General features: G+C 49.5%; 1 protein-coding gene across 10 annotated transcripts in view; it reads left to right on the top strand.

Moving 5' to 3' along the window:
- LOC143425524 (uncharacterized) overlaps positions 1 to 25910 on the top strand; it is a 268189-nt gene that overhangs the window by 239800 nt on the left and 2479 nt on the right. For 5 of the 10 annotated variants that reach the window (XR_013102046.1, XR_013102047.1, XM_076898399.1 and 2 more), the window contains exons 6-15: positions 340 to 473; positions 18858 to 18948; positions 21902 to 22150; positions 22841 to 23105; positions 23300 to 23777; positions 23923 to 24232; positions 24403 to 24772; positions 24882 to 25171; positions 25317 to 25550; positions 25715 to 25865. Coding sequence is in view for 8 of the 10 variants with exons in the window: in XM_076898399.1 (XP_076754514.1) it covers positions 340 to 473; positions 18858 to 18948; positions 21902 to 22150; positions 22841 to 23105; positions 23300 to 23777; positions 23923 to 24232; positions 24403 to 24772; positions 24882 to 25171; positions 25317 to 25550; positions 25715 to 25865 (2572 nt within the window). In the remaining 2 variants the exon portion in view is untranslated. The remainder of the gene's footprint in view (positions 1 to 339; positions 474 to 18857; positions 18949 to 21901; positions 22151 to 22840; positions 23106 to 23299; positions 23778 to 23922; positions 24233 to 24402; positions 24773 to 24881; positions 25172 to 25316; positions 25551 to 25714; positions 25866 to 25910) is intronic. The other 5 variants (XM_076898401.1, XM_076898402.1, XM_076898400.1 and 2 more) reach the window with 5 other exon arrangements.

Raw genomic sequence — 25910 nt, 5'->3', positions numbered from 1 at the left:
ATGAACATCTGCGGAGAGTACGCGCGTTTCAATGCGTCGATGGATGAATCAATGGTCTTGAAGAGAAGTGAATTTGCACATGAATAAGACAAGGTGCAGTTAGAGTTGCTCCAGAGGCGACTGCTATGATGGCAGTGGGACGTTCGTGGGTGACGACGAGGGAGAACTGATTCGATGGACATTGAATAACCTTGCTTGGGAGAAATGAACTCGTTGTGTCTCTATCGCTCTTTTTTAGATCCCTTTTTTTCTTCATACCAGATGAGATTATTTAAAATGGTTTTAATTAATGGTCGTAGCATGGAATTTCTAAAGGAAACGTTGGCTTTTTTGTTGCAGAGAGAGGCTACGCAACGAGATGTGGAACGCGAACGACGACAACGAATGGAAGCCGAAGCTCGGGTACGCGAGGCTACGGCTGAAGCTGAGAGAGCACGCTCCAGGGTTCATCATCTTCAAAGAGAACTGGCCAGGTAAGAAAGCGCTATCTGCAACCAAGTGTTCCATGGATTTGTCGTTTATAAAGTCGTTAAACCAAGTAGTCGCGAAATATCAAGCATAAAGGTACCATTTATATTTCCAAACTTGCTTGAAACAAACGTTCGAACGCGAACAGCGAGCTAATTACTCTTTCAATTTCGTCATACGCGAAGTTTGCGTAACACGTTCCGACTCGATCAAAGCGTGAAGCTATTACACAGTAAAGGTGTCTGAAACGTCCGTACGACAAAATACTATTGTCGAAATCGACAGGTTCGCGTGGGTTTAATCAAGCTCCCACTGATCTCAACGTCTCGCATCTCACAGCTCGAAATCAAAGTCTCGTACGACGCAACGAAAGCTTAATTCACTTGAACTCGGTTTACATAAGGTCTCCGCGGTTCCATCGATAGACGAGAAAAGAGAAACCTGTAAATCGACGCGATTGCCAAACATCCGGCAATAATTCGAGGCGTTTGTGTGTCCGACATCGATTTCTCTTTCCTTCGCCTGGCCCTTTCGAGACCCTTCTCTCACGTTCGACGTGCACGCGCTCGTTCAGCCTCGCGAAAATCGCTATTTCATCGGGTGGCACAGACACCGCCGCTTTATTTCCGCGGGCACCGGAAAAGTATCGCCACTGTACAACATATAAATAATGAGACCGCGTTTCCCGCGCAATAACCAGTGGATTTCATGGTAAATCATCGGTATTGGCGTTCCTCCAATAACGTACAGCCGCGGCCCCACGCGGATATATTATCGCAAGGGTGTATCGAGATTACAGAAGCCAACCCTCTCTCGGTCGGCTAAGTACAGCGCGAATTTCGCGTCGATCCGACGCAAGCGGTGGATCGTGGAAAATTTTAGCTTGGTTAACGTTTACACGCTCGTCCTGGCTGCCCAGCTCCGCGTGCACCACGGATTACCGCGTGTCTGCGTCCGTCGAACCGCTCCAGGGATTTACGAAGTGTTTGCACGACGCATCACGCGCGGCTCGCGGAGTGTTCCGCGTTTTTTTTTTCGTTCACCGACAAGCTGGCAGGGCTCGTCGGCGGTTGCGAAAACGCGAGACGGGAATGTTAAAATAATATGAAAAATTGCTGGCTGTTTTTGTTGGGCTCGAGGGTGTGTAATAAACGCGAAACGCTTACGCGCGGGTGGCCCTGAGGGTGTGCATCGAGGATAAGGGGCGGGCGATAATCCTTTCATATTGGACCCTCTCCTGGTGACAAATCTTGCCGCTCGAAATGGTATCAACCGGATATATTACACCGGATATCGGGAGACGGAACTGTGACGTTAAATCATAAAGGGTTGTTGGAACGGAACTGAGCTGGACGTCGTTCTCGTGGAAAATCGCATCGAAAGGCTGCAGTAGTAGTGCGAGAGAGAAAGTTCTGGCGTCGAACAACTTCATCTCGTCCGCGTTCGGGTAAAAATGAATTTCTACCGTGTCCAACAGATCCACTTGCCAAGATCCGAGGGAAGTAAGACGGCGAAACGTAACGGGTAAACTGGTGTCCAAAGTTACGAGCCATTCCCCGTGAAGAAACCTTCTCAGGCGTTTTTGCCATTGTGTTTAGCAAAAAGCGGATCGAAACGGTCTATTAGCAAATTTTATCGGCTCCTTATTTTACACCTGACGGGATATGAGTCGATGTAACGAGCAGCCTGGAATTTATAGTCCCAACAGCGGTCGAGGATATCAGAGAAATTGATTTCTTCGCTTTCGCCGTCCCGCGTTAAAGAGTTAATCGCATATTCGCGCAGGAAGGGAGGAAAAAACGCAGCAATCGGACGCCGCGTTCGTAATCCGTTAATAACGCAGCCGGTCGTAATGATACGCGAGCCTCGCGTAATTGCTTAATTATCCGCGTTTCATTAGTCATGTCCAATTACACCGGGCAAGTGTTAAATGAGGTATTAAGCGCGGTGTAAAACGCAACGTTAAACCGTCCGCCGCGTGTCCCGGCTTTCGTAAATGGCTAAAATTTCATTCCCGCGTTCGATTGTGCCCGTGCGAGCGCCGTGGCGGTGGCCCATTCAATTCGAAAATTTTAATCGACACAGCCGGCTGTCTGCGCGCGCCGGAAATCCGCCGGCCGGCGAACGAAATGAATTGTTTCTCGATTGGTTCGCTAAGCTTGTAACACTCTGACCAAATCGATTCGCTTCGAAGTGGCGAGATTCTCTGTTAGAACAATCACTTAGTCGATCGCTTAACACGCAAATATATCCAATTTACATCGAGGAAACAGAGAACAAACGAACGAAGAGAAAAGAAGAAGAAGAAGAAAAAAAGGAAGATCACTGGGTACGCTCCAATTCGCGCGACAGAGAAATATCCTCGGCCCTCGTGGGACGTTTACGTTAGAAGCAGTTGAAAAAAGTAACAGAGACACTGGTCTGGCACGCGCGCGTAGCCGTTCGAGCGATAAAAACCGACGGTCGCGGGGCGAGCGTTTGGCGCGTATCGATGGTAGCCAAGCAGACGCCGGGGGACGTCGAAACGGAGCCACGCGAACCTACCCCTCGGCGGGTCACGTCGAACGCATCGCGGAAACGGGCCAGGGGGTTGGCTGGTGGCACTCTGCCACGAGAAACGAGACGCCAGGGCATTGTGCGTGCTCGTGACAAAGGCGCCGATGCGCTTCTCACGCGCCCCTCCCCAGTGCAGATGCGGCAGCAGCCTCGATGACCTCCGCGCCTCGTTCAGCTGCGAGCGTCGCGGATTACGGAGGATCGTTATGGTAATGCCCGTATTGTTGCGCTCGAGAGCTCCGCGAAGTAAAACGGCATTCATAAGCAGGTGCAAATGCGTTTATCTATGCGACTAGAACGCTCGCGACCATTCATGGGTTCAGAGGGGAGACTTATGAATATTCCAGTGTTCCGATTCACGAAAAGCTGGGGGACTTTTCGAGCGTACGATTCACGCGGCAATTTTTGTAATAAGATGCCGCGTCAATTGGTTTTTAACAAGTAATTAAAAATTATTCCCTTGTTCTTGAATGCGTTTGTGTGAGCAGTGACAAACTACCCTTGAAACTAGTAGGATATGGATATGTGAAGCTGGATATGTACATTATGGTGAATATGCAGTCGTCGATTCGATATACGTGGCTCCCAATGAAATTTTTGCTTATAGAACGATGACGAGCGGCGATAATCCTTATAACGTACTGATGCGGTTTTTGAATATCCAGGACGTAATAACTCGAGGGGCGGTCTCGGCGAGGGAACCCCCGGGAGATGGAATTTCATTGATAAAAGCGTAGTTTGCGTTTCTCCGACTTCTGGCTTGTAAGCACGTATCCTCAGGATTTCTACGCGATGCTATCCCCGAACGGTGAAACGAATTTTTATCGCGAACCCCATTTGGCACCGGTGTCGTATTTCCCGCAGCCAATAACCCTCCGAGACCGGGATAGCGTGCATTATATCGTGGAAGTTTGAATTTTATCAAGAAACTTCTTGGCCGGTTGCCGGACAATAACGTTACGTCGATCGAGTCGTTCGCGAGCTCGTATCATTGCTAACAGTTATTCGCGTCCGGTCATCTTGAAATTTCCCGCAAGAACCGTAAAAACTGCGATTCCATGGTCGACGAAATTAAAGAAGAACAGAGGTAAATTGGAATATAAAATGTGGACCATCTATTCGAGTAATTAATTAATCAGCGTGGCTACACGGCGAGACGAGTTTCCTCGGGAAAGCGGAAACGACGAGAACGCTTGTCAGAGCGTCTGATGCGCGTCCGAATGGCACGCCTCGGGGTTGACAGCGGCGGAACGGCTGGCTGGGAACTTCGACGCGCAACGATACCCGCGATTCGTGGCCCGTGGAATTACCGAAACACTTAACAAACATGAAAGCATTTTAGCAAGGAGCCTCGGAGGCAACGATACCCGCCAGACGGAGACGTCTAACAGCGGCGCGGCTCGTTAAAATGCAGTTTCCGAACTTGGAGAACAGTCTGGCCCGGAGAACTTGGAATTGCTTGGGAATCACGCAGCCCGAGTCCTATCCGGGGGAGGTATCGCGTTCTCGTTTATTCGCCTCTACGGGGCTTTCAATTCCATTAATCGAATGCAGTTGAGAAAAATTTGTAGAAAATTTACCCAGCGATAGAGAGAGCACGCTAACCGAATAACATTCAGCGGCATGATTCGAATTGATTGAATTTGGAAATACTTTTGGTCGAAACGTAATTAAGAAGCGAATAACAGAGTGCCTTAAGAAGGTACAAGGGCTCGGACGTTGAAAGGGTTCTAGGGATACCGCTCGTGATTTGTGGCCTTTCAAGGGTCTCAGGGAAATTAGGTTGTAGCGAAGATTACCAGGTCCCTCGAGGTCCTAGATCTCTCTGAAGTCTCGAGATTTCCGAAGATATTACAGATTCCCGAAAACCTCGAGGGTCTCGGACGGTTTCTAGGCTCTAGGTTCTGGAATCTCTAGTGCTCGCACGGTCCCAGCGAACCTTAACCCTTATGAATCCCTTATCCTTAGAATCCGAAGGATCCAAAGATCCACGGTGGCTCGCAGATACTACATCCGCGGTCTCCTCTTCTTTGAATGGCTCTCAGTCACGGTATTGCCCTCTCGACACGTTCCACGGGCAAACGTAGCCATCATTTTGTTTTATGTACATCAAACGTGAATACGGCAGAGGTTCTCGAGGGTGAATTGCGAAGCGGAGGACGCGTCACGATCAATCGCGTCTGGTGGCCCGTTGGAAAGTCGATAACAGCCAAACGGTGGCTGCTATATCTGCCAGGGTACCAACGGAAATGACAGTCTACAGACAGCAATAACGACGTCGCCCTTTGGACGCCGTCACCCCCGTCCGCTGTCCCGCGTCTCAATTCACCTGAACATCCCGATAGGACGTCGTACCCGATAAATCCGCGCTGTTTTATTGCGCCTTTAAACTGAATTACAGCCTACCGTCTACTTTTCGCAACGCCAGCCGCTCGTCGTCCATGCACGCGCTCTGTAATTTCGCAGCCGTTCCGTTCCTCCTCGACGTACCGCGCTGGCGAGCGCGCGTTCGAAAACCTTCCGATAACGAGCAATTAAAGCCAACCGCCGCGATTCATTCGCGGAATTGCCTTTGAAATTACTTTATTATTCCCGCTACCGTTAATTAGCTGAACGAAGGAATCGTATCCAGAGTTATCAATATGGATACGAAACACATTTCCAACCTAATGAATTCCACTCTTTTTAAGTAGGATTCATCGTAGAGCTTCCGATGGAACTGTAAAAATTAGTTGCGTTTCGACCGTTAGGTCGAAAGAAATGGTGTCGATGACACGAAAACAACCGCGTATCCGTGAAATCACACCTATAAAAGGGGGATCCAGGTGGCAAAAACAGAGGACGTAACGCTCGAACCTGGTATCCTTTGCGCTAATGAGAAGTCCCGGGGTGATTCGAGCACGAGGGAACAGCCGCGGGGATGGGCGTACGTGTCGCGTTAACCGACGCGATTATTCATTCAGGACAGAAAACCGTCAGCCGGTATATCCGGCCGGTTGTAATGCATCATGTCGCTTTATATTCTCAAAAACAAAAATGTCCGGCCCGGCGTGCGCGCGTTCTACTCGCGCGTTACGTGCCGCGTGAGCCAGCGTCCGTTCCCGTGCTTCCAGGAAGCAATCGCGGATGGAATGCCCAGCGCGTAAAGGATCGATCCTTCGAACCGTTCGAGAGACTTACATTTCTGCTTAGATAATGATGGATCTCAGGGACTGTTTGATGGTGTTGTGGAAAAAATTTGAAGGAAATAGCCTATTTATTTCTTTTTTTTTTTGCTCCTGGCTCGCTTCTTAGGCTCGCGTAAACGAGGCGCTCTCTTTTTACGTTAATGTTCGCAGAGATAAACGTGGATCGTTTGTTTGGAGGATTCGAGGGAAATTAGAGCCGCGTGAAACGTTCCCGTTTTCTTGCGCGGGCAGGCCTTTTTGCGAAACGTGAAATTCACGAACTGAAAAAGGAGCAGGGACATTGGGAGGAGGTGAAAGTATCGCGTTGCGCAATTTGTTGCCCGTTTTGCGCTTTTACAGCGGTGAAATGGTAAAACTGCAGGATCGTAAAATGGTTTTACGAGTACGTTAAAGTCAGAATCCTCTGTCATTCAAATAATTACGCGAGCATCGCGAGCGAATGCGGTATTAACTAAATATTTCACGCCGGCGACATTTTTATGACAGATCCGGCTCGATTTTTTTTTTTTCCTTCCCCGCGTTTCCTCTTCCACTCGCGTAAATATACACTCCTCCTCTCCGTTTCGCACCTTCGGCACTTATTTTCTACGCCTTCTTATTATACCCTGCATTTTCTGCTCGGACGCCACATATTTTTCATAACTTCACTCTGGAAGCTTTATTAAAGCATAACTCACGAGCAATCTCTTTTCTGTAATGAAAATCGCGTCCAGTTTAATATATTACGCTGCGAAAATACTCGAATACCAGGGTAGGCATGTTTAAATAAGTCGATATAAGCGTGCAGCTTAATAAAGCCATCTCCGTTCTTTTCTGTCGTTCGCTGCAATTGACAACCGTATAATATTTACAATGTATCTAATTATCGCAACTTCCATGCGCGTATATTTACCGATACGTACCTCGATAACGGAATATTTTCGTCTGCCCCCTGAACCTTTCCAATTAACGTCACTGTTAATTCAAACTTGACGTCGCCAACGAAATTTCTCTCATAAATCGTGCAATTCGTCATAATTAATGCCGTCTATGCTCCGAAAAAACTCGACGAACTCGTCTCGCGTATCATTTATTCATCTCTGTTGGTGGCAAAAACCGAAACAGAGATCGCGGTATCCACGGCTGGCGAGCACATCGAATCGTATCCCCAGCCGGTATTAATAATTATCACGGATCGGGCACTAATTTAATTCGCCTGTCAGCGCGTTTGTTTGCCGCAACGGTCAGTTAATTCCCAAACATATGACCGGCTAATTTATTATTTAACTCGTGATTAATTTAGAGAGTAATTGCCGCGAGCGGAGATCGCGTGGCCGTAATCGGGACGTAGGAATGGCTGACGCAAGATCGTTTCGTGCCGCGCATCAATTTTCCAGCATCGTTTCGCTGCGAATCGTCCTAGGAATAAAGAGAGAGAGAGAGAGAAAGAGATAGAAAGAGATAGGAAAAAAAGAGACATCAATTGAATCCTGATTGGAGAGTAAACTAATGAAAGAACATTTATATCTCTGTCCAGGGGGATAACCAGTTACAAGTGCTTATATCTCAGGCGTGCAATTAACTCGATGCTTAGAAAAACTGTAAATACGATTCTCCGCCGGCGAGATTCGAGGTTTATGCAAATGTCGGTGAGAAAACGGCTCGCGGCCCGTTTCTCTATTAAAAACGCGAATTAGAGATAATAAATGAGGCGCGCGTACGCGCAGGAACCGACCCCGAGGAGCAGAGGGAGGAAGGGGCATGCCGCGACGCGTGAATCAGCGATAATTAATTCCCGCAATTTCTCGCGTAAGTAAAGCGAAACGTGTGCACGGCCGCAATTTATGAACGGCCTGCACGAAATGTCATCGCGCGCTGTGGCCCGCGATGGGGTAGGCGGCTCGATCTTCATTCTGACGCGTTAACAGGTTTGGTGTCTAGCGAGACATCGATTGCCTCCATCGACGAATGAAACTCGTTGAATTAACAATACATTCATTGGCATTGCTAGTCGAGTATGGTATTTATCTTGGCAGAAATCTCTTCGATTGCTCTTCGCAATTTTATCGTTAATTAATGATCGATCGCATTTGTTCGATACTACGCGTCTTCGATATACTTGTGCAATTATCGACGGTGCTCGAAGTTCATTTCACGCGGCAATCTCTCGATCGTCTCCTAATTGTAAATGGCAGCCGTAGCGAACGAACGAAATAAGACAGCCCGCAACAGCTGCAGCTTTCCAGCTTTAAATGCACCCGCCACGTACGAGAGCGTTCCTCTCGCTCGTTCGTCACGTCCTCCTCCTCCTCCTCCTTCTCCGTCGCTTTCAACCCCGCGGCGTGCGCTTCCGCTCCTTTTTCCTCGTGCTCGTTTTTCTTCTCGCCTACGCGGCTCTTCGCTCGCCTCTCTTTGTCCCCGGCTGCTCTGTCTGTCCTCTGAATCGTTCGTCGCTTTAACTGCTCTTCCTCTTCCTCCTTTGTTTTGCTCGATTTTCATCCCTCCCCACCCCGTCCCTCGTTCTCTTCCTCGCAGCTCTCAGCTTTCTCGTTCCCCGCGCTTTGATTCCTGTTTGCCCGCCGCTTCTCTTCTCCCTCTTCTCCTTCCCAACCGAGTCACTTTTTAAGCGTCGCTTTGTGCGCTTCTTCAGAGTACTTTATTATGCTCGAGGTAGCTCATTTCTTCTTGTCGCGTACACTTATCTTCTCTTTTGCAGCTTCGCGATTCGTTTCCCGTTCTCGTATTTAGAATTCTTCCATCTCGCGAGGTTTTCTTTTGTCTCTTGCCAGGTTATCGAGATTATTATCTACTAATTTCAACGATCATTGTATTTATCCTATATTCTTCCACGATTTTCCCCCTTAAATTCCCGTTTTAGCGAACTTCTCTTACCAATCTTCTGGCGCGTGTCACAAAGCACCCTTCGTCACCCAAAGCGTTTCACCCAAAGCAACACCCTTTCATCCCGCCTATTTAGGAACCATTGTTGTCCAGCGCCTACCAGTAAACGCTCGTCCACGCTCGATGCACTGTTCGCGACGAACGAATGAAAAATTCAATTTCGCGGCTGGACCCGTGAAACTAACGCGCGAATTGCTCGTGAAAAAATCGCCTGGGTCCCACTCCTACGAGGATCGAATTTTTAATTTCCACGAGAGAGACGATTGGCCAATCTAGAGGGGAAGCTTCATCGTTGGTCACCGCTTCGGACGCGGAATCGCGAGAATTTCGCGCGACGCCGCGTCTGGACGCGAGCGACTGGCTAGAACGAACGCGCTTAACAGGCTGTTAGGTAATTTCCGCTGGCTCGCCAGGGTGGAATGTTTGCCCGTGATTTTAGAGTGACGTCGGACCAGAGTTCGTTGCACGGCTCCATTAGATGAAGAGGACAATGAACGAGCCGCGTCACGATCGTGGATCGATTTTCTCTAACGATACGTTTAATCGCGTCTCTGTTGTATCTACGATTGGAAAGTAGGAAGAAATGGGACGTTGAAATATCGAGACGCGTTCGACCAAACGTGTCGATATAAAGGATTACAGTAAGGGATACGCTTGAAAAATGGAATTTCTACAGAGATCGGACAACCTTTAGATTCTATTTCTGCAAAACGGTCGAAAGTAACGGCTTCCCTCTGGATCGATGCACCGTAAATTATCAGCCCCGATGCAAACGACACGGTAAAACCTGTACGACAAGCTTTTGAACGAGAATTTAAACTCAATCGCGACCCGAGGCGTGTTTTATTTCACGCACTTTATGTACTCGTACAAGCACGCGATAAAACGGAATCCAAGCTCCCCCGAAGAACGTGGCAATTCCGTCGTGTTTGCGATGCAAACGATCGCCAATGAGAAGGTTACGCCGTAAAAGCGCGCTCTATTGCAGCCGTAAAGCGATAGAAACGAGTGCCAGACAAGCGACGGTGGAATAGGTGAAAATCGAAAGTGTCCGTCGAGGCAAATCACGGACCGGAATTCCCGTGACTGCGACAAGGAGGCTCGAACGATTTCCGGCGGCGGCGGCGGCGCGAACGCGCGGATTGGACAGAGATTCGCGCGTCCCCGGAAACCAGGAAATGATAGGTGAAAATTATCGGATTCCAAAGGGCCACCGTGGAAATGGCAATCTCTCCGATGGTAACGATCGAAAATTGCCCGCGTAATTATGGCAGGACCAGCCGCCTCGACGGCCATTAACGTCGAATTACCCGCCATTTCCTGCCGACACTTTTCATTTTTCCCGGGGTAATTGCGTGACCCCCCGTTGCAATTATGCTCGTGAGATACGGGCCGCGCGTGCGCGCCCCATCAGATTTTCGGTGCTTCGCAAAATGTTACGAAAACTGCCGCCTCGCGAAATTCACCCCGCTCGCGTTAATTACCGCGCGATCGTTGATAGTTATCGAGTGGCAAGCGGCTCGCAAGCAGCACCCGCCTGTCGTTTCTGTCGCGAGCGTCTGTCGCCCTTCAACGCGGCTGGAAGCGATATCGCGCAAAAATTCGCCGATATTTTCAATCATCGTTCCGCGCAGGCACCGCGCGGACCCAATCAACGAGAACGATACGGTGACGCGGCGGGACGAGTCTGGAAATAAGCCTAACGACCGATGGATGATTTAATCGCGAGCCAGGGAAACGGTACGCGTGGTCCACCCGTTCAATGTCGCGTTGTTCACGGTTCCGGGGCACGTTCGAGGTTATTGCGTTGCATGGGATCGAGACATTTAGCCGTGTGACGGCGGCGTTCAATTTATTTCGACGAACACGGGTTTACGAGTGGCCGTCAGCCACGCTCGCCGTCGCATTGTATTAGCCAGATACACACGGGGCCACCCGTTTATTACGCGTTTTACGACCGTTTCCCGGTCCACCCCCGGCTCCTTTTGTCGTAAACGCATCCGCGAGCAGCGACGCGGCACCGGGGTATGCACGCTCCTGCCACCTCCGAACGATCATCAACGGTTGCCGTATGTACGACCGCGTCACGCGGTTTCGTCGTTAATTAAGCCGGCTTTCATGAAAACGACCGCCGCGCAAAGGAATATTGCATCGCGGTCACGGGTCAATTCAACGGGGGGTGCGTATTATTAGCCTCCACGTGGCGGTCCGCTCGAGCCGTCGATCGATTCGAGGATGGATCGAGCCTGCTTAACCCCCTTCGCGTGCTGTTCGATTGAAAGATGTCTTCCGTATTGATACTGCACCCTCCGCATCTGCGTCCTCGGCTCTCGCGTCGTGCCAGAAACATCGACGACAAGGGTTTCTCGTGTAATAGATAATATTTAGAAAAATTGCTGGAACGTCCCATTGTGCCAATGAATTGTTAACAATTCCAGCGAAACACAGTGAATTTTCGAGGGCTGTCGGCTCTGTTCGATCAAAGCTGTCACTCACCGGGATAATCGAACGTTCCGTGGATTGAAAATTGGGGTAGATTTCGTTCCTCATAATGGGATGCCACGAGTGACACGCGATCCGATTCGATTCGATAAAGGGCGCGTCTGTGGGAAAATAATCGCGCGAGCCTCGCTCGATTATCGTCGCCCTTCGACGAAGCCACGGTGGGTGGGCGATAAGCCATCGATTCCCATGCAGCAACGTTTCGTTCCACTCGCCGCGCGCTTGTCAAAGGAAGATCGAAGATCGGATAACCTATCGTTAAAAATTCCATTTGAATTCCTCGCTGCGAGCGTTGCGCTCGTTTCTTCTTCCTCGTTAAATTACAGCGCGCGTTAATTCCTTGCGCAACGAGGCATCGCCAGCGTAACGGGTCGTATGGATTTCTCTGCCACGAGCAAACAGATGGAACGATTCTTCTCAACCCTCTGCGCGCAGCGGCTTACCCTGGTGCGTGTCGAGCGAAAAAGTGCGGTCTCGTCTAATAAACCAGCCATTATCGCGCCGCTGCTCGCTATCCAATCTTGTTTGCTATCAAACTTTACCGCCACCTTCTCAGAAAAGGCACACGACCACCCTAACTAGCCCAGAAACCGCGTTTGTCTTCCCTGTCAACAGCCTCACGCAATCCGTACGAATGCATTACGAGAGACGCGTTACCCTATATTTGTCGCATTGTTTCTGCGAGTCACTAACAAATTATGCACTTCTACGGTGGCTTACGGGGCGAACGGCTTCCACGATCGTTTCCGGCCATCCGAGGCTTCGACGAACTTTTCTCGCGGAAACTGCGCGTCTCTTTCGTCTCTCTTTCATTGTTGGACATACGCGTGTAACAAGAACGAAGCAAAGAGATAAAACTTGGAGCGAACTGGTTCGGTTAATGTAAACGGGCAATGTAGCAGCAGGACAATTTTCTCGGGAGCGCAACGGTAATAAAAACCAAGGAGAATGCCGATTGGGTCGTGAACATCCCCAGAAATGATATAAAACGGCCATTTGGCAAAAACAGACGCCTCCGCTCGGCTAACTCGATGAAGGAAACCCAGTTCCAGATCTGTGATCTACTGGAGCGATTACACAACCGTCTGCACAATCTTGGAAGATGTTATCCATTATGTAATAATGTCAGCAATTTCTGCGATTGTTATGCGACTAGATTGCGCGAGCTCGAAATGATTCGAATTCATATTCCTCTACTATCTAAACTTCAAATTGACGAAAGAGTTCGTAAGGAAAAGGGTATTGAACTTTCATTCCAGATCAAAGCTAGTCACTGTCCACTCGAACTTGTTCGAGGTTAACAATCGACGACTGTAATCTGTTGGAGCAATGACACAAAAGCACTTGAAAGTCTTCCCAAGGCTCCCAAAGTGCGGTCAATAGACTTAAAGAAACAATTCCTGAACCCTTTTTCCTCAGCCGCGAATCTATACAAACTACCCCTCTCGCGTGCACTTACGCGCCACCCCAAAAGAGTAATCCTCTCGCATTCCGCTCGCGTATGAGGAGCGCGAATAATTTGCAGAAACTCGGCTCGACCCTTTCTCATCCCCGGTTTTTGCGCCCTGTTAGTTTCTCCGTATCGATCGCGACGACACACGATCGCGCTTCGCCGAAGGCTCCCGCCCCTTCTTGAAATCCTCTCAGCCGGCGAGCAATTATTGTTTACACGTCAGATCGCACGTGAACGATAGAACGGGGCACGCACGTCCACGCGCGCGCACACACGAGCTGTGCAAATGCAGACAGCGGGTAAGGGTAAACAGGTAGCCGCGGATGTATTATTGAATCGCGAGGGGCGGGTGTCGGATCCACCTTCGTGCGCCTCCGTTATTATCGTCCGTGGAATTTATTACGTGGTAACGATTACGACGGGACGGTATTAATACTTCTCGCCCCTGCTTTCTACTTATTAATATAAACCGCCTAGGTTACGCAGCGTTACCCTGAACTATACAGCGCCAGAAGTTGCGCGTTCACGGTCTTCTATCCACAGATTTTATCGCACAATTTTCATAATCAATACGTTCTATAATTTAATAATCATTCGTGGCTTCGATAAGTGTACAGCGTTGTACGCGAAAAGAAAGGGACTTAACAGTATCTTGTAGGATCGCCCAAATCCTCGAACATCCCAGCGTGTCAAGTAAGACAATAATTCTCCGCGAGACCAAATGTTAAGTTGCACTCGCGGACGTGGCATTAATAATATTAACGCGGTTTCCATAGGTTCAGAACTTGGTCCTGACGCCGCTGGCTTAGGTACACCGGCGACTTGACGATTTGTTAGATCAATTTTGTCGCGGTCGAGCGTTCAAGGGTGAAACATCTGCGGGCGGCGCAGCTGTACTATTGAAATACGTTTATTCTGGGAGGATTATGTTATAACGGGGGTTGGTAGTCGAACCGGCGGCGGAAGGTCTGCATATAATGAGCTCCTTTGGTTTATTTAGCAGGGTGTTCCGGGGGAACAATACCGTATACGTCGCAGGTATTGTTTCAGACCGGTGTTGAGACAAGGATTTAGTTTTGTTTTGAGCAGGCTGATCACTGCCAGCTAACTATAATTTAGACTGCCTCTGTGTGCGTTACCCTCCGCGGTTGTTCTGGTCCTCTCCGCGCTCGAGAGCCACGGAAAGGTTACGCGAGATTCAGTGGTTATACGAATTTGTCGCGAGCGCGAGTAGTTGAAGCACGCGATAAGTCAGACATAAGATGGAAACGCGAAACATCTTCGTGGCATCTTGATAGGTTAATTCTGTCATTTTTATTTATTATCTCATTATTTTATTATAACATCTGTGCTTTCCATTATTTTCGTTTTCATCAGTTTTACATGGCGATAGATTCTTCCGGTTTGAAATACGAGATTAGTTTCTCGTCTGTTTTACTAACGAAAGCTCGCTACTTCCAGCAGCACGCGGGCATAGAAAACGGAACATACGCGGTACGGAAATTCGAATAAATCTCATTTCGTCACGGCAACTACCCTTCCAACCCTTCCGCCGTTACCCGACAAAACGGCAGCGAAAGTAATCGTACAGTTGCCGAATTTATCGCCAGAGGATTGGCAAAGATTCGTCGATCGCCTTTCGCGGCGATACGTCTTCCGCGGATGCTTGTTCCCGGCTGAAAAATGCGCGCGACCCGGGCCATGTCACGGAGCGAGATTAATGGTTTTCGCGGGGATGTTGCCTGGGAAAGAAGTCGGGAACGATCGTCGAAAGGGAACGGGCGGTTGGTACGCCGCGGGGAACGGAAACGGGAGAGCCTCTTGATCAATTTCTCGACAAAGCGCAGGCCAGTGGCAATTACTGTCGTCCGCGCGCGCTGCTACAATAATGAAACAGGGGGGGGGGGGGCGGATTACATTCTGCAGGGCAACCCTTTTTCCGCGTTGCTGCGTTCCAGCCGTTTCCCGCGTAAAGTGCAGCGATCGAGTGCCCGATGGATCGTGCTGCAACGGTCCCCTTTTATTTTTTTATCCGCCATAGATTTTAATGAAACACGCGAATTTATGGTCTCTCGTTCGGAACGCGATGCAATTTCACCTACCACTCTTTCATTCTTTTTCTGCTGCGACTGTTGCCCGTAGAGAATTCGATGAAATTTGTAGCTTACTAATTTGAGATTTAACAGTCATTTTTTACCACTAGGAACAGTCGTTAGTTCCTACGTATAAAATTAAATCAGAGAGCAATAATGATTCCCGTGCAGACCACCCTTAAGAATTTCCTTCTGCCTTGTCCGCACTTCTACACCTCTTCAACTTTCACTGTGAGGTAACGTGACCGTTGGTAACCACGAGATTCGAAGAAGTTAGTTAATTTCGACGCTCAATCTTCCCCGTTCCTCGTTCGTTGCAACGGCGGTCGAGGTTTTCTGTCAACGGAACCGGAACACGTGGCAGCGGGCAGCCGTTCCCGGTGATTCACGACTATCGCCGCGCAAACTCGATAATAATGATGCAGGAACAGGCCGCGGCGAATTATACGCGACGCGGTAGCCGGACTTTCATTAAACGATAATCATCTTCCGCTCGCTCGTCGGAACGGCCGGATACCGTCGGGGACAATGCGCCTTCCCCGCATTGTCTCCGCTGTTCGCCTTTTTTTATCGCGACCCAAAGCGCTCTTTTTCTTCCTCGCGAGGAGCGCATCCGCGGTTGGCAAAAAAGCCGCTTTAACCACGGAAGAAAGCGTGAAATTCGTTTCAGAGGCTTAATTAAAGGAAGGAAGAAATGTTCGCGACACTCGTCGGAGAGATGCTCCGTGCAGTGATCGAGTTCCATCCGCTTTCTTTATCTCGCGAATCGTTTTAAAGTTCGAGACTGTGATCATTTGGATCGCAATTGTTTGAAATCTTCTACGCGAAGTATAAGCCTGAATTAGGATCGTATCTTCGCGCAGAGGGCCGATTAATCCTCGGATAGTTGGGTTCTGTTTGAAGTTCCACGGGATCAGATAATCAAGGACGAAGAAATCCGCGGAGACTTCGCGGAAGAGCATAAAGGGAGCCCTTAGTTCTGCGATCTTGATTATTCATCGTATGACTGCCCCGCTGGCAATCGCTCTTCTGTTTGCACTTATAATTACTGTTTGCGGAGCATTGTTCTTAAGCCTGACGCCTGAAATGGCACCCCGGTTGATAAGTTACGCGGAGGAGTCACCGTGGAAAGTCCTTCCCCGTCTCATCCGGCTGGAACCGACCTACGGGTAAAACTCTAATGAAGGAGGTTACGGGGTTACTTCTGGCAGCCATGAATTATTCCGTTACACTCGTAGGAGAAATAGGATTCTCCCGGCTAAGAATTCACCCCCTAGCGAACGAAAATAAACACCAATCCTACGCGTTTGCTTCAAAATTCGTTTCTTCTATATTTCAACGCTTCCATTCATATCTGAGCGATGTTAGATCTGGATTTGACAAATATCTCGGCGTTAATGGGCATTGTTACAAATCCCAACCCTCTTGAACTTTCCTTGCAAGAATACTTCTTAGCTTTCTCAATCTTACAATTTAAATTCGCACGTTTGGGTTTCAATTTTTTTTTATTCTTAAATTTGAACTTGCAAATCTTACCCCATATCTTCGCTAATAATTCAGATTACTATTGTTTCAAATTTTGTAATCTGAAGCGTTATCGACGTATCGTCTTTAACTCTGCAACTCATCTGGTATCGGAAAAATTCCGCGAGGCATTAAGCAAACGAAATGGAAACGAAGCGAGCGCAAAGTAGTCGAGGAGCGATCGTGAACGGGCTGAAGAAAAGTCGAACGCGTAAAACGTAGTCACCTTCGAACAGGCGCGTGAAATAAAGAGCCACGGTGTATCTTACGGGCGCGAGGGCAGCCCGATCGGACGCTTCGATCCTGCCGGGGACCATTGTCGTGATCGTTCCGGAAGCACATTAAGAGTTAAGGCAAACTGTGAACTTTAACGAGCGGACTTTTAAGCCGATTAACGTCCTCGAACTCCGCGAATATATACACAGAATCCAGGGTGTCTGAACAAGCAAGTCCGTCGGGACAATCAGCTTACTCGCGGAGTTTCTTTTCACGATCCAATATGTACACGAACGGAACCGTCTATGAGACGACGCCGTAGGCAACGCGGACGATAATGGCGTTGCCCAGGCGATTTAAACCGTGGAACAATAAATTGGAATCGATCCGCAGCTTAGCGAGTTACTCGAAGGAAGCTTAATTATCGAGCCTGGAATTGGCGACGCTTGACGATCGACTCTGACTCCATTTATTATCATTCCCTTACCGATCCACGCGAAAGAACATCGTTAGAAATTTTCGCAAATTTCTAAATCTACAAACTTTCCGCGTGGTGCATAAAAATTCACAGAATGGCTCATCGCGTAAAGCAAGGAAAGCTAGCATGAAACTCGTACATTTTTAAAATTAATTTTCCGCGCGAGAGACGAGTCGCGCGCGGGGGTGTTAGTCAACGGCGACGGCGGTGGCTCGTAATTATCAATTAATCTTCATTAATTAAAGCCTTCCGCGTTCCTGCAGATGGCTCCGACGATAGAAAACAATTGGACGCGATGGCCCCCGTGGAAGCGCGCAGTTAGTTCGGAAAGTTAGTTCGGAAAGAGCCAGAAGGAAGGCACGGTGGAGCCGCCAGTGGGACGAAAAGGGTGTTGCCAGGCGTGTCGGAGGCGAGCCCCACGGTTCGTCTCCCTCGAAAAGCTTAAATCGGCTTCATATCTCAGTCCCCGGGACCCTCTTGTATCTCTAATCAGATCATTAAGCCCGCGGAGCGTGCGCACCAAGAAATTTGTCTGCCGGAACATCGCTGGCGCCCGCGAAGAAAACGGATAATCGAATGAACGCAGTCGCCAGGGGGTGGTTTTTTCAGCTCTCGAGCCACGAAAACGTGCGGATAAACCTCTGGGCACGCTCGTGGAATTATTGGGTTAGAACTAGGACGAAGGTTGTCTCTTAAAGTGGGTGGCCAAAGTTGACGAATCCACTACCCCTCTTCTTTATGTATGTTTCAAACTTTGTTTCAGGTCTTCCTTTCACCGTGTTCTCCCGTTCTCTCAGAGAGTTACGCGTTCTCCCTTATCTTCGCGCGAAATTCTTCATATTTATAATTCGGTGCATCGCTGAATTTTTATTTTCTTGTATTTTCTCGTTTTAAATTTCTCTCACAGCGTAGAAAATTTCGAAGGATTCTCGTATTTCATCGGTGTATATATAAAGGATCGTTACGCGAATAGATTAAACGATCGCACGTCGCAATGGGGTTGAACGTTGCGGTGGAATAGGGTGGAGCAGCAACTGTCTTCCGAACCAGGCACCTTTTTTTATTCGCAACGCAGCTGTGACAACACGTCCCGCAATTGTATCCATTACCGTGCTCTCCCTACCGTGACAATTTCTCACCTCTATAATCATAACGATAACATCGGCTACGATAACACTCTGGCGATCGTTTGAGCCCATAAACCATTTAACCGTGAAATCCTGTAGCACGATCGAAAATTGCTCGCGACACTGGTTACTCGACGTGGTTTCACTCTCTGCGTTTCCTTCGTTCAAATTTTATTTATCGACGATCGCTTCAGCCCTGACGGGTTACGTCGAACTCTGAGAGGTATTCGTATTTCACGGTAGAATTAGCCCGATGGAAGCAATCGAAAGGGGGGTAAAGAGATTGGGCCGGGTTGTTCCGGTTCAATTAGAATCTTTTCGACGAGAATTAAAATTGGACTGCTCCCTCAAGCGAGTTTGTTTCTGTTCCAGGATGGAGGAGACGTCACGGGGATTGCTGCAGCACAAGCACAGGGCCGAACAGCTGAAGCAAGAGAAAACCGCGCTCACGCTTTCTTACGAGGTAAGTCCATCTTTAATATTATTAATTTGAAGATGTGTAATAATCGATATCGTTACATCTGGTCATTGGTAAACGAAATAAATTTATCACGGTTGATAAAACGAAGGGAAACTTTTAACAATCGGTCGCTACATCGTTTCTTTCGCCCCGCGAGCCGCTATCGGTTACGCAGCGACGAGGCGCCATTAAAACTTTTGACTCGAGAAGAGGAGCAGGATTGCCCGATAATTGGTCGTATTCCGGCGTTAGATCCGAGCACCGGGTCCCTTTCTATCCGAAGGGAGGCCGGATTTCAATTCCGCGGAGCGTCGTCCTCCTTAAATTTATATTCGTTCGAGTGGCTCATCCGATTTTAGCGTTGGCCTCCCCGAGCCGGGGCGAAATGAAAGGCGAAATGTCTCCCTTCGATCCGTACGCGCGGTGCTCCCCGTTGTCGATGAGCACGAGCAGATAACGAAGAGGCTGCCAAACTCCTCGCTCTGGTCGATCGAATGGAATAGAGTATCCAGCGTTTATTGTTCCAGCTACTTCCCCTCATTTCCCTCTCTCTCTCTCTCTCTCTCTCTCCTTCCTTTTCCCTCGTTTTTCTGTAAACAAAACTCGAGACACGATGACACTCTCGTAAAAAGCCTCCATTCCCACACCCCCTGGTCCAATAACAACGCTGTAGCGACGCGGACCAGCGGGCTGTTATTGTATTTCAGCTCGAGTTGTCATGTACCACTGGCTCCTGGCAACGACACAAAGCGTTGAATTCGCGTAACGCAATTTATTTCACCCTCTTACGCGGTACTTTTAATCCGCCAAGCAACAACGGATCGTAGACGGCGGCGTGTATATATATTCCGCGTCGATTAGAAACGCTCGATCGGTAAGATTAAAGGATCCTTTTGGGGCTCGCAGGCTCGTCGGTGATCAAGTTTGGCGTTTCAATTAACTTCACGATACAATCGAATTGCGGAGAGGGAAATGTAGCGTGGCCTCTCGATCGAGCTTCCATCGAAGAGCGGGATCAAAGTGACTTTGATGCGCGGACAGGAAAATGAAATGATCGCGGTTATCGAAAGCTTCGCGCGCGTATCGCGTAAAATCGTCTTAATTTCTTTCCTTGGGGAGATCCATCCTTAATCTTGGAATCTTAACACTGGTGCAATTTCACCCTCGACATTTTCTAACGCTGACATTTCACGATTCTCAGCCAACGATCGTACTCAATTAAAGGTATAGCGCGCATCCTCGACTCGTACGTGATTAAGAATCTCGCAAACGAGTTTAAAAAATGTTCTTAACGACGTGATCAGGTGTTCCGCGGCTCCGTTTGACGGCGAGCCTTCGTAAAACAGCGCGTCCGCCAAATCTCCCCTCGGTTTCCTAAGTAAAAAAGTCCGACGCGCGCAATATAACCGACGATACTTTTGCCACATATTTGCCAACGGCCAATATTCGAGACTTAACGAAGTAACGCAACGCGGCCGGCTGCGATGAGGAAGGGAGGAAACGGCAAACGGCCGCGTTTGGCTGCGAGCCCTTAGAATGGGCGCGCACTATCTCGTTCACGGCCGGTTTGCTTCTAAAAGAGTCGTAGATTCAGAGAGACGAGGGGTGTGCATCACTGCCCCACGAAATACCGTTTATTATCGATCGTCACTCGATCCCCTGGTTCAATGTCGGCCCGCCCCACCGCCGACGCTGCCAACCTCACCCTGGCGACCCCCTAAAAATCCCTCTGTCGACTATGAGGAAGCACGTTTTACAAGTGTGTTCCCCGCGTGGTTGTTCGATTTCACTCGCGGAGGGTACTCCCTTCCCTTCCGTTGCGATCTTCTGGCAGGAAAGTTTGTTCGAAACTGTGCTGCATATAATTCTTCTGGCCGGAAAGTAGAACCAGCGTTCGTATTCCATGGAAATTATGTTACATCGATCGATGGACAGACAGGGAGATTCATTAAGTGGGGTTGTAGATTTATTAATAAATTCCCGTTTAAAGGTCAAGGAATAGACTTAACCCTCGCTGATCCCACTTTCCTTTGCACATATTCCACACTATGTTCTAATTAGGGGCAGTAAAAGATTGATGGTGTTAATTATGGATTAATTAGGTCTATCGAGAGCTGCAAGACTACGTGGACAACCGTTATCCACGTTGCAACCATTAATATTCCTCAAGAATTGCCGTTCGACCCGTTAAAGGATTCCCAGTCGGCGCCATCCCCGTTACGAACCACCCTCCAGCTGTCGCGACGACGCCAGCTCGCAGTTAGATTAGAAATTTCTCTGGCGTCGATCCGCGCGACTCAGAGACATCCCGAAAACCGTCCAACGCGGCTATAAATCACGCGGCGGCAACGGGAAACGCCGCGAACGACTTCGCGGGGTGAATTCCAAGAAGCGCGGGCCAGTTTCTAGTTTTATTTTCCCGTCCACCCTGCGGAATGACAGAAAATCGTTGCCCACCCTTCGATTTTCGGAAGAAGAAGGGGGTGTAGACATTAGCAAGGGCCTGCTGGCTGGCACGACTGTTATAAATCAGACACACGCACCCTCTATTAGCACCCCTGTCTCCGACAGGTCTCCGCAACCCTAATTTAACGTTAAACGCTTTTCTGCTAATAACGGCCGCTCGTGTTATTAACCCTGGCTGCGGGATGCAGCGAGGCTGGGCCTCGTGAAAAATGCACTCGAGGGCCTTGGAGGAGCTCTCGAAACTATTGTATTGCCCCGTCGGATTCGAGGAGTAGCGGTGGTCAAACTTTGAGGATTCACAAGGGCATTCCTTTGAAATTCATTTTACGCCCCATTCGTCCCTGAAATGCACGAGGAGAGGTAGCTACGAATAAAAACAGTGAAATGATCAAAGGCCTGCGAGAGTGGGGGTTGTTTTCCAATGACCTCGCGCAATTATTCTAAGGAAGTGGCGATCTCTATTCACGATTTCCTCTTTGTCCACGAACAGGCACGCGTGCATCAGTACCAGGCACAGATCTCGAAGCTGCAGCTGGAGAACGAGTCGATGAGGGGTCAGCTACGCGGTCTGGAGGCTGCGTGTGCTGGTGAGGTGCACGCCGCGTTGGTGGCACGTCTGGCGACCTTGGAAACGGAGCACGCCGCCTTGGCGCGGGACGCGGACGCGCAGCGTCGCCAGTACGAGCGGTGCCTGGACGACGTCGCCAACCAGGTGGTCCGCGCCCTTCTATCCCAAAAGGTTCATTGCTATGCTCTCGTTACCACGTCCTCGACTTTACTTTCTTCTGATCGTTTCCTGTCTGTCTCACTTTTTCTCCTTCGTTCGCAGAACCAGACTAATTTTGCGGTTTTTTTTTCTTACCAAATACGTGTTTCACCATCAGATAACATATGTTGAAGTAAATCATTCTGTATTTTTCTATCAACAGTGCACGGATTGATCAAGTTTTAACACGTACAACGAGCATAGTATTTAATTTAGTTTTCATTCTGTACGACTTTAATACTCGTTTGATAGTGTCCGCAATCGACGAACCGAACTCGACCCTTGACACATCGATCCCGTCTGATCCATCCGCTAAGCTGCAAAATATAGCAAGGCTGCAAGTGTGTGCGTCCACGCAGAGTTACACGAGAACACGATACACTCGTCGAGACGTATTTCTAGCGAGCTTACAGAAAAGTTCGTAGGTTGCATTGCCCGTAACAGTCGAAGTAATAGAAATCCGTGCCATTATTTCCAGCGCTGCTATATAAGTAAACGCATATTATAGGCGAACGCTTGTGTGTGCGCAAACGATCACGCTCGATTCTCGATAGTCCCGTCCGTGATCCCCGTTGTTCGTCCGCTAACGCGCTTTCTGTCGTCGCCGTTGACGCCGCACTGCTGGCCGTGCAAGACGTGCTTACGGGCCTTTGTCGTCTGTAGGGTCTCAGAGAAGAAATCGGTGCGTTGCAGAGGCGTATTCGGGAGCTCGAGTCGCAAAATCGAGCGCTTTCAGGATTATTGGCCCAGGCGGCGAACCCTGGAAGTCCGACAGAGTTGATTCAAGGGATCCTCGAGGCTGGGCCGGCCGCGGTGGTCGCCGCGCTTGGTCTCGATCCAGCTTGGGTCCCTTTGTCGAGGCCGCGCTCCCTCAATTTACAAATACCAGTGATGGCCGCCACGAAGTGTCGGAGGAACAGACCATTGGGTACGTTGTCATCGATATTAAACGCGACGGTTACTCAAAATTCACCGGGTCTCCGTCAAGTTCAATGAAACGTACGAATCTGTCGCTGAACAGTGCGCAACGCGTTGATCACTGTATCACCGTTTAACGACGAAAAAACAACGCGAATCGCAAATTCACAGTTTAGAATGATAACCGTAATAATAACGACGCAGAAATAACTTGCCACGAACATTCAGCCCAGAAACCGCCGGAGGAGGAAGGAAGTGAGAGCCCAGAGAGCGGGAACAAGGACGAGGGTTACTCGACGATGTCCAGCGACGTGCAGGGCGAGGGCGCTCGACAGGAGCCGTCCCGGGGATTGGAAGATCTGAAAGAGGCGACGGACGAGACCGAGGCGGACGTATCGCCGGACGCGCGGCTGGTCGCCCTCGACGCTGGCGACCCGGATGTGCTGTTTTTACCGTTGAACCTCACCGTAGGGATAAACCCACGTCACAGCTACCCGCCGACCAAAGACTTGCTCCCGTACCAGCACGTGATGCGCAGCTTCTCCGACAGTCATCTGTGTCTCAAGCTGACCACCACCACCAATTTCACACCGTACAAGCTACCCAGCCCCATGGGATCCTCCTCTTTGCTTCTGGTCGAGGAGGAGGGCTGGGACGCGGAGTACGTGCAACAATGGCTCAGGTTTGTCTCCAGTTTTCCACGATTTTCTACATTAGACAGACATCGCTAGCTCGTGTCTCCTGGTTCGAGTTGAGTTTTTACCTATTCTTTTCGCGTTACGACGCGCGAGGAACGGTGTCCGATTGAAATGTTGATTCTATCGAAGGCGCAATGGCGGACGGCGTCTGAAGCTCGAGGCAAATTTCAGGTTGGACGACAGCAGAAGTGCTCAACAACATCGAGACCTCCTCGAGTTGGAATACGATAGAGCAGAGCTGGAAGATTGGAGTTTCTCGTTGTCCACCGAGGACCTTGTGCAGAACGAGTCCGCGGTGTGGAAGGAGCCGGTCACAGCCACCGCCACCCCCGCGCTGCCAGCGATCAAGGAGCATAATCCTCTGGAATTGGAGGAGGACGCGAACGAGTGTTTGTGGAACGGTGCCAGTTACCTCGCTGATAGAACAGGAGGCGAACTGGTAAGGACTGAATGGGATTCGACGGAGTGGAATCGACTCGTATCTTTTCACTCTTTCAACCCTCCGCTGCGCGTACACTTTTCTAACGCGTATCGTAAAACTGTCACCTTATTTCATCATTTTCCTCTCGATGGTTTTCATTTTACGAGTTCTCCTCCTTCGTTGCACAGGTTGCCCTCTTGATGGATGCCAGAGCGACCGGATCGTGGCCGTACGCGACAAGTCCTGGAGCTTCCTGGAGCAGCGAGGAAGGGGCGTTCGAGAATTCCAGCAAACGATCCTCAGCCGCGCTGTCCGGCTGCAGCGACGATCCAGACTCCCCATCCATCGGCACGGACTTCACCAGAGACTTCTACAGGCTCGTCAAGTTCGAGAGCACGAAGAGCTTGGCGAGCACGTCGTCGAGAAGCGGAAGACCGCCGCCAGACAGGGAACAAGCTCTGCAGAGCGTGTTGTCCTTCATCGCCGAGCAGCAAATGTATTTGGCCGAATTGCCGAACAATCTGCTAGAACACAATGGCGCGACTCTTACAACGGAAGGTTCGTTTCGATTGTCGTTAAAATCGCGGTTTCGTTGCTCGCAAAAAAAAAGTATACACGCGCGTACAAATGCTCGAGGGTGGATCGAAGTTGAACTCGATGTGAAAAGTTCTAGAGGAAACCGACAACAAGGATGAGCGCGGAACCGAGGGGATGTGCAACGAAATGGAAACGTCCGTCGATCAAGATCGCAGCAACGCGGAGAACGCTGGCGAAACGAGCAGTAACGACGATTTGCTGGATCAGATACCCGTACCCTCTCTGGCGCCGGAAGAGAGAATAATCAGCGCGGTGGCTTGTAACGGCGGTGTCACCTACACCACGGTCGCGCCGTCTGAATTGGGCGCCGTTCCCGAAGAGGACGAGGAAGCGGCTACCTCGTCCACGCCGAGCACAGTCGTAAGTTCGATACCAAGGAATACGACTATGGAAACTCGCGATTAAACGAAATCTCTCCGTCTGCGTTCCCTTTTTATTTATACACCCGTGCACGGGAATCTTTTTCCTCTGAGGCAAGAGTGTTTCGATGTCACGTTCTCGTTAGGTGAGCCCAGCAAGAGCACCGCTACTGATCGAAGGCAGGGACCGATCGCTGAGCTTTCACGAACGTGCCACGTCGAAAGACGTGATAGACGAACTGAATCGTATGATCAGAAAGGGGGAAGAGAACACTGTCACCCAGGAAACCCAGGTGCCGCTCGAGAAATTGGATCTCGCCTGCTGCTGTCCGACTGGATGGGTTCACGTTGAACGAGACATTGACTTTACCGACCCGAAAGTGAGTATCGATCATGGAGCGGTTTAATTACGATTGCCACCGTAGACACCCGCCGTAGAAACCGGCTGGGAGTTGGTTTCGTTGCGAATACGATAAGCCGCGACCAACGATCGACGCGGTCCTTCGTCCTCCTTTTGTTTTAAACGAAATTCACGTTTCTCCAGGCAAGAGCCAATCTATTAGACGTGATGTTAGAAAGCAGTGAAAGTTCTTCGGCGACATCGAGCAGCGGATCAGCAGGAAGTGACTCGGGGGATGAACCACCGGATTACCGTCACTTGCACAGACTACACCGATACCGACGACAAAAGAAAGGTATTTATCGAGGCCTCTTACAGTAGAACATCTTCTTGTCCAATC

The sequence above is a fragment of the Xylocopa sonorina genome, chromosome 7 (assembly GCF_050948175.1).
Source record: "Xylocopa sonorina isolate GNS202 chromosome 7, iyXylSono1_principal, whole genome shotgun sequence".
Lineage (NCBI taxonomy): Eukaryota > Metazoa > Arthropoda > Insecta > Hymenoptera > Apidae > Xylocopa > Xylocopa sonorina.
This window is presented reverse-complemented; position numbering and strand designations above follow the sequence as displayed.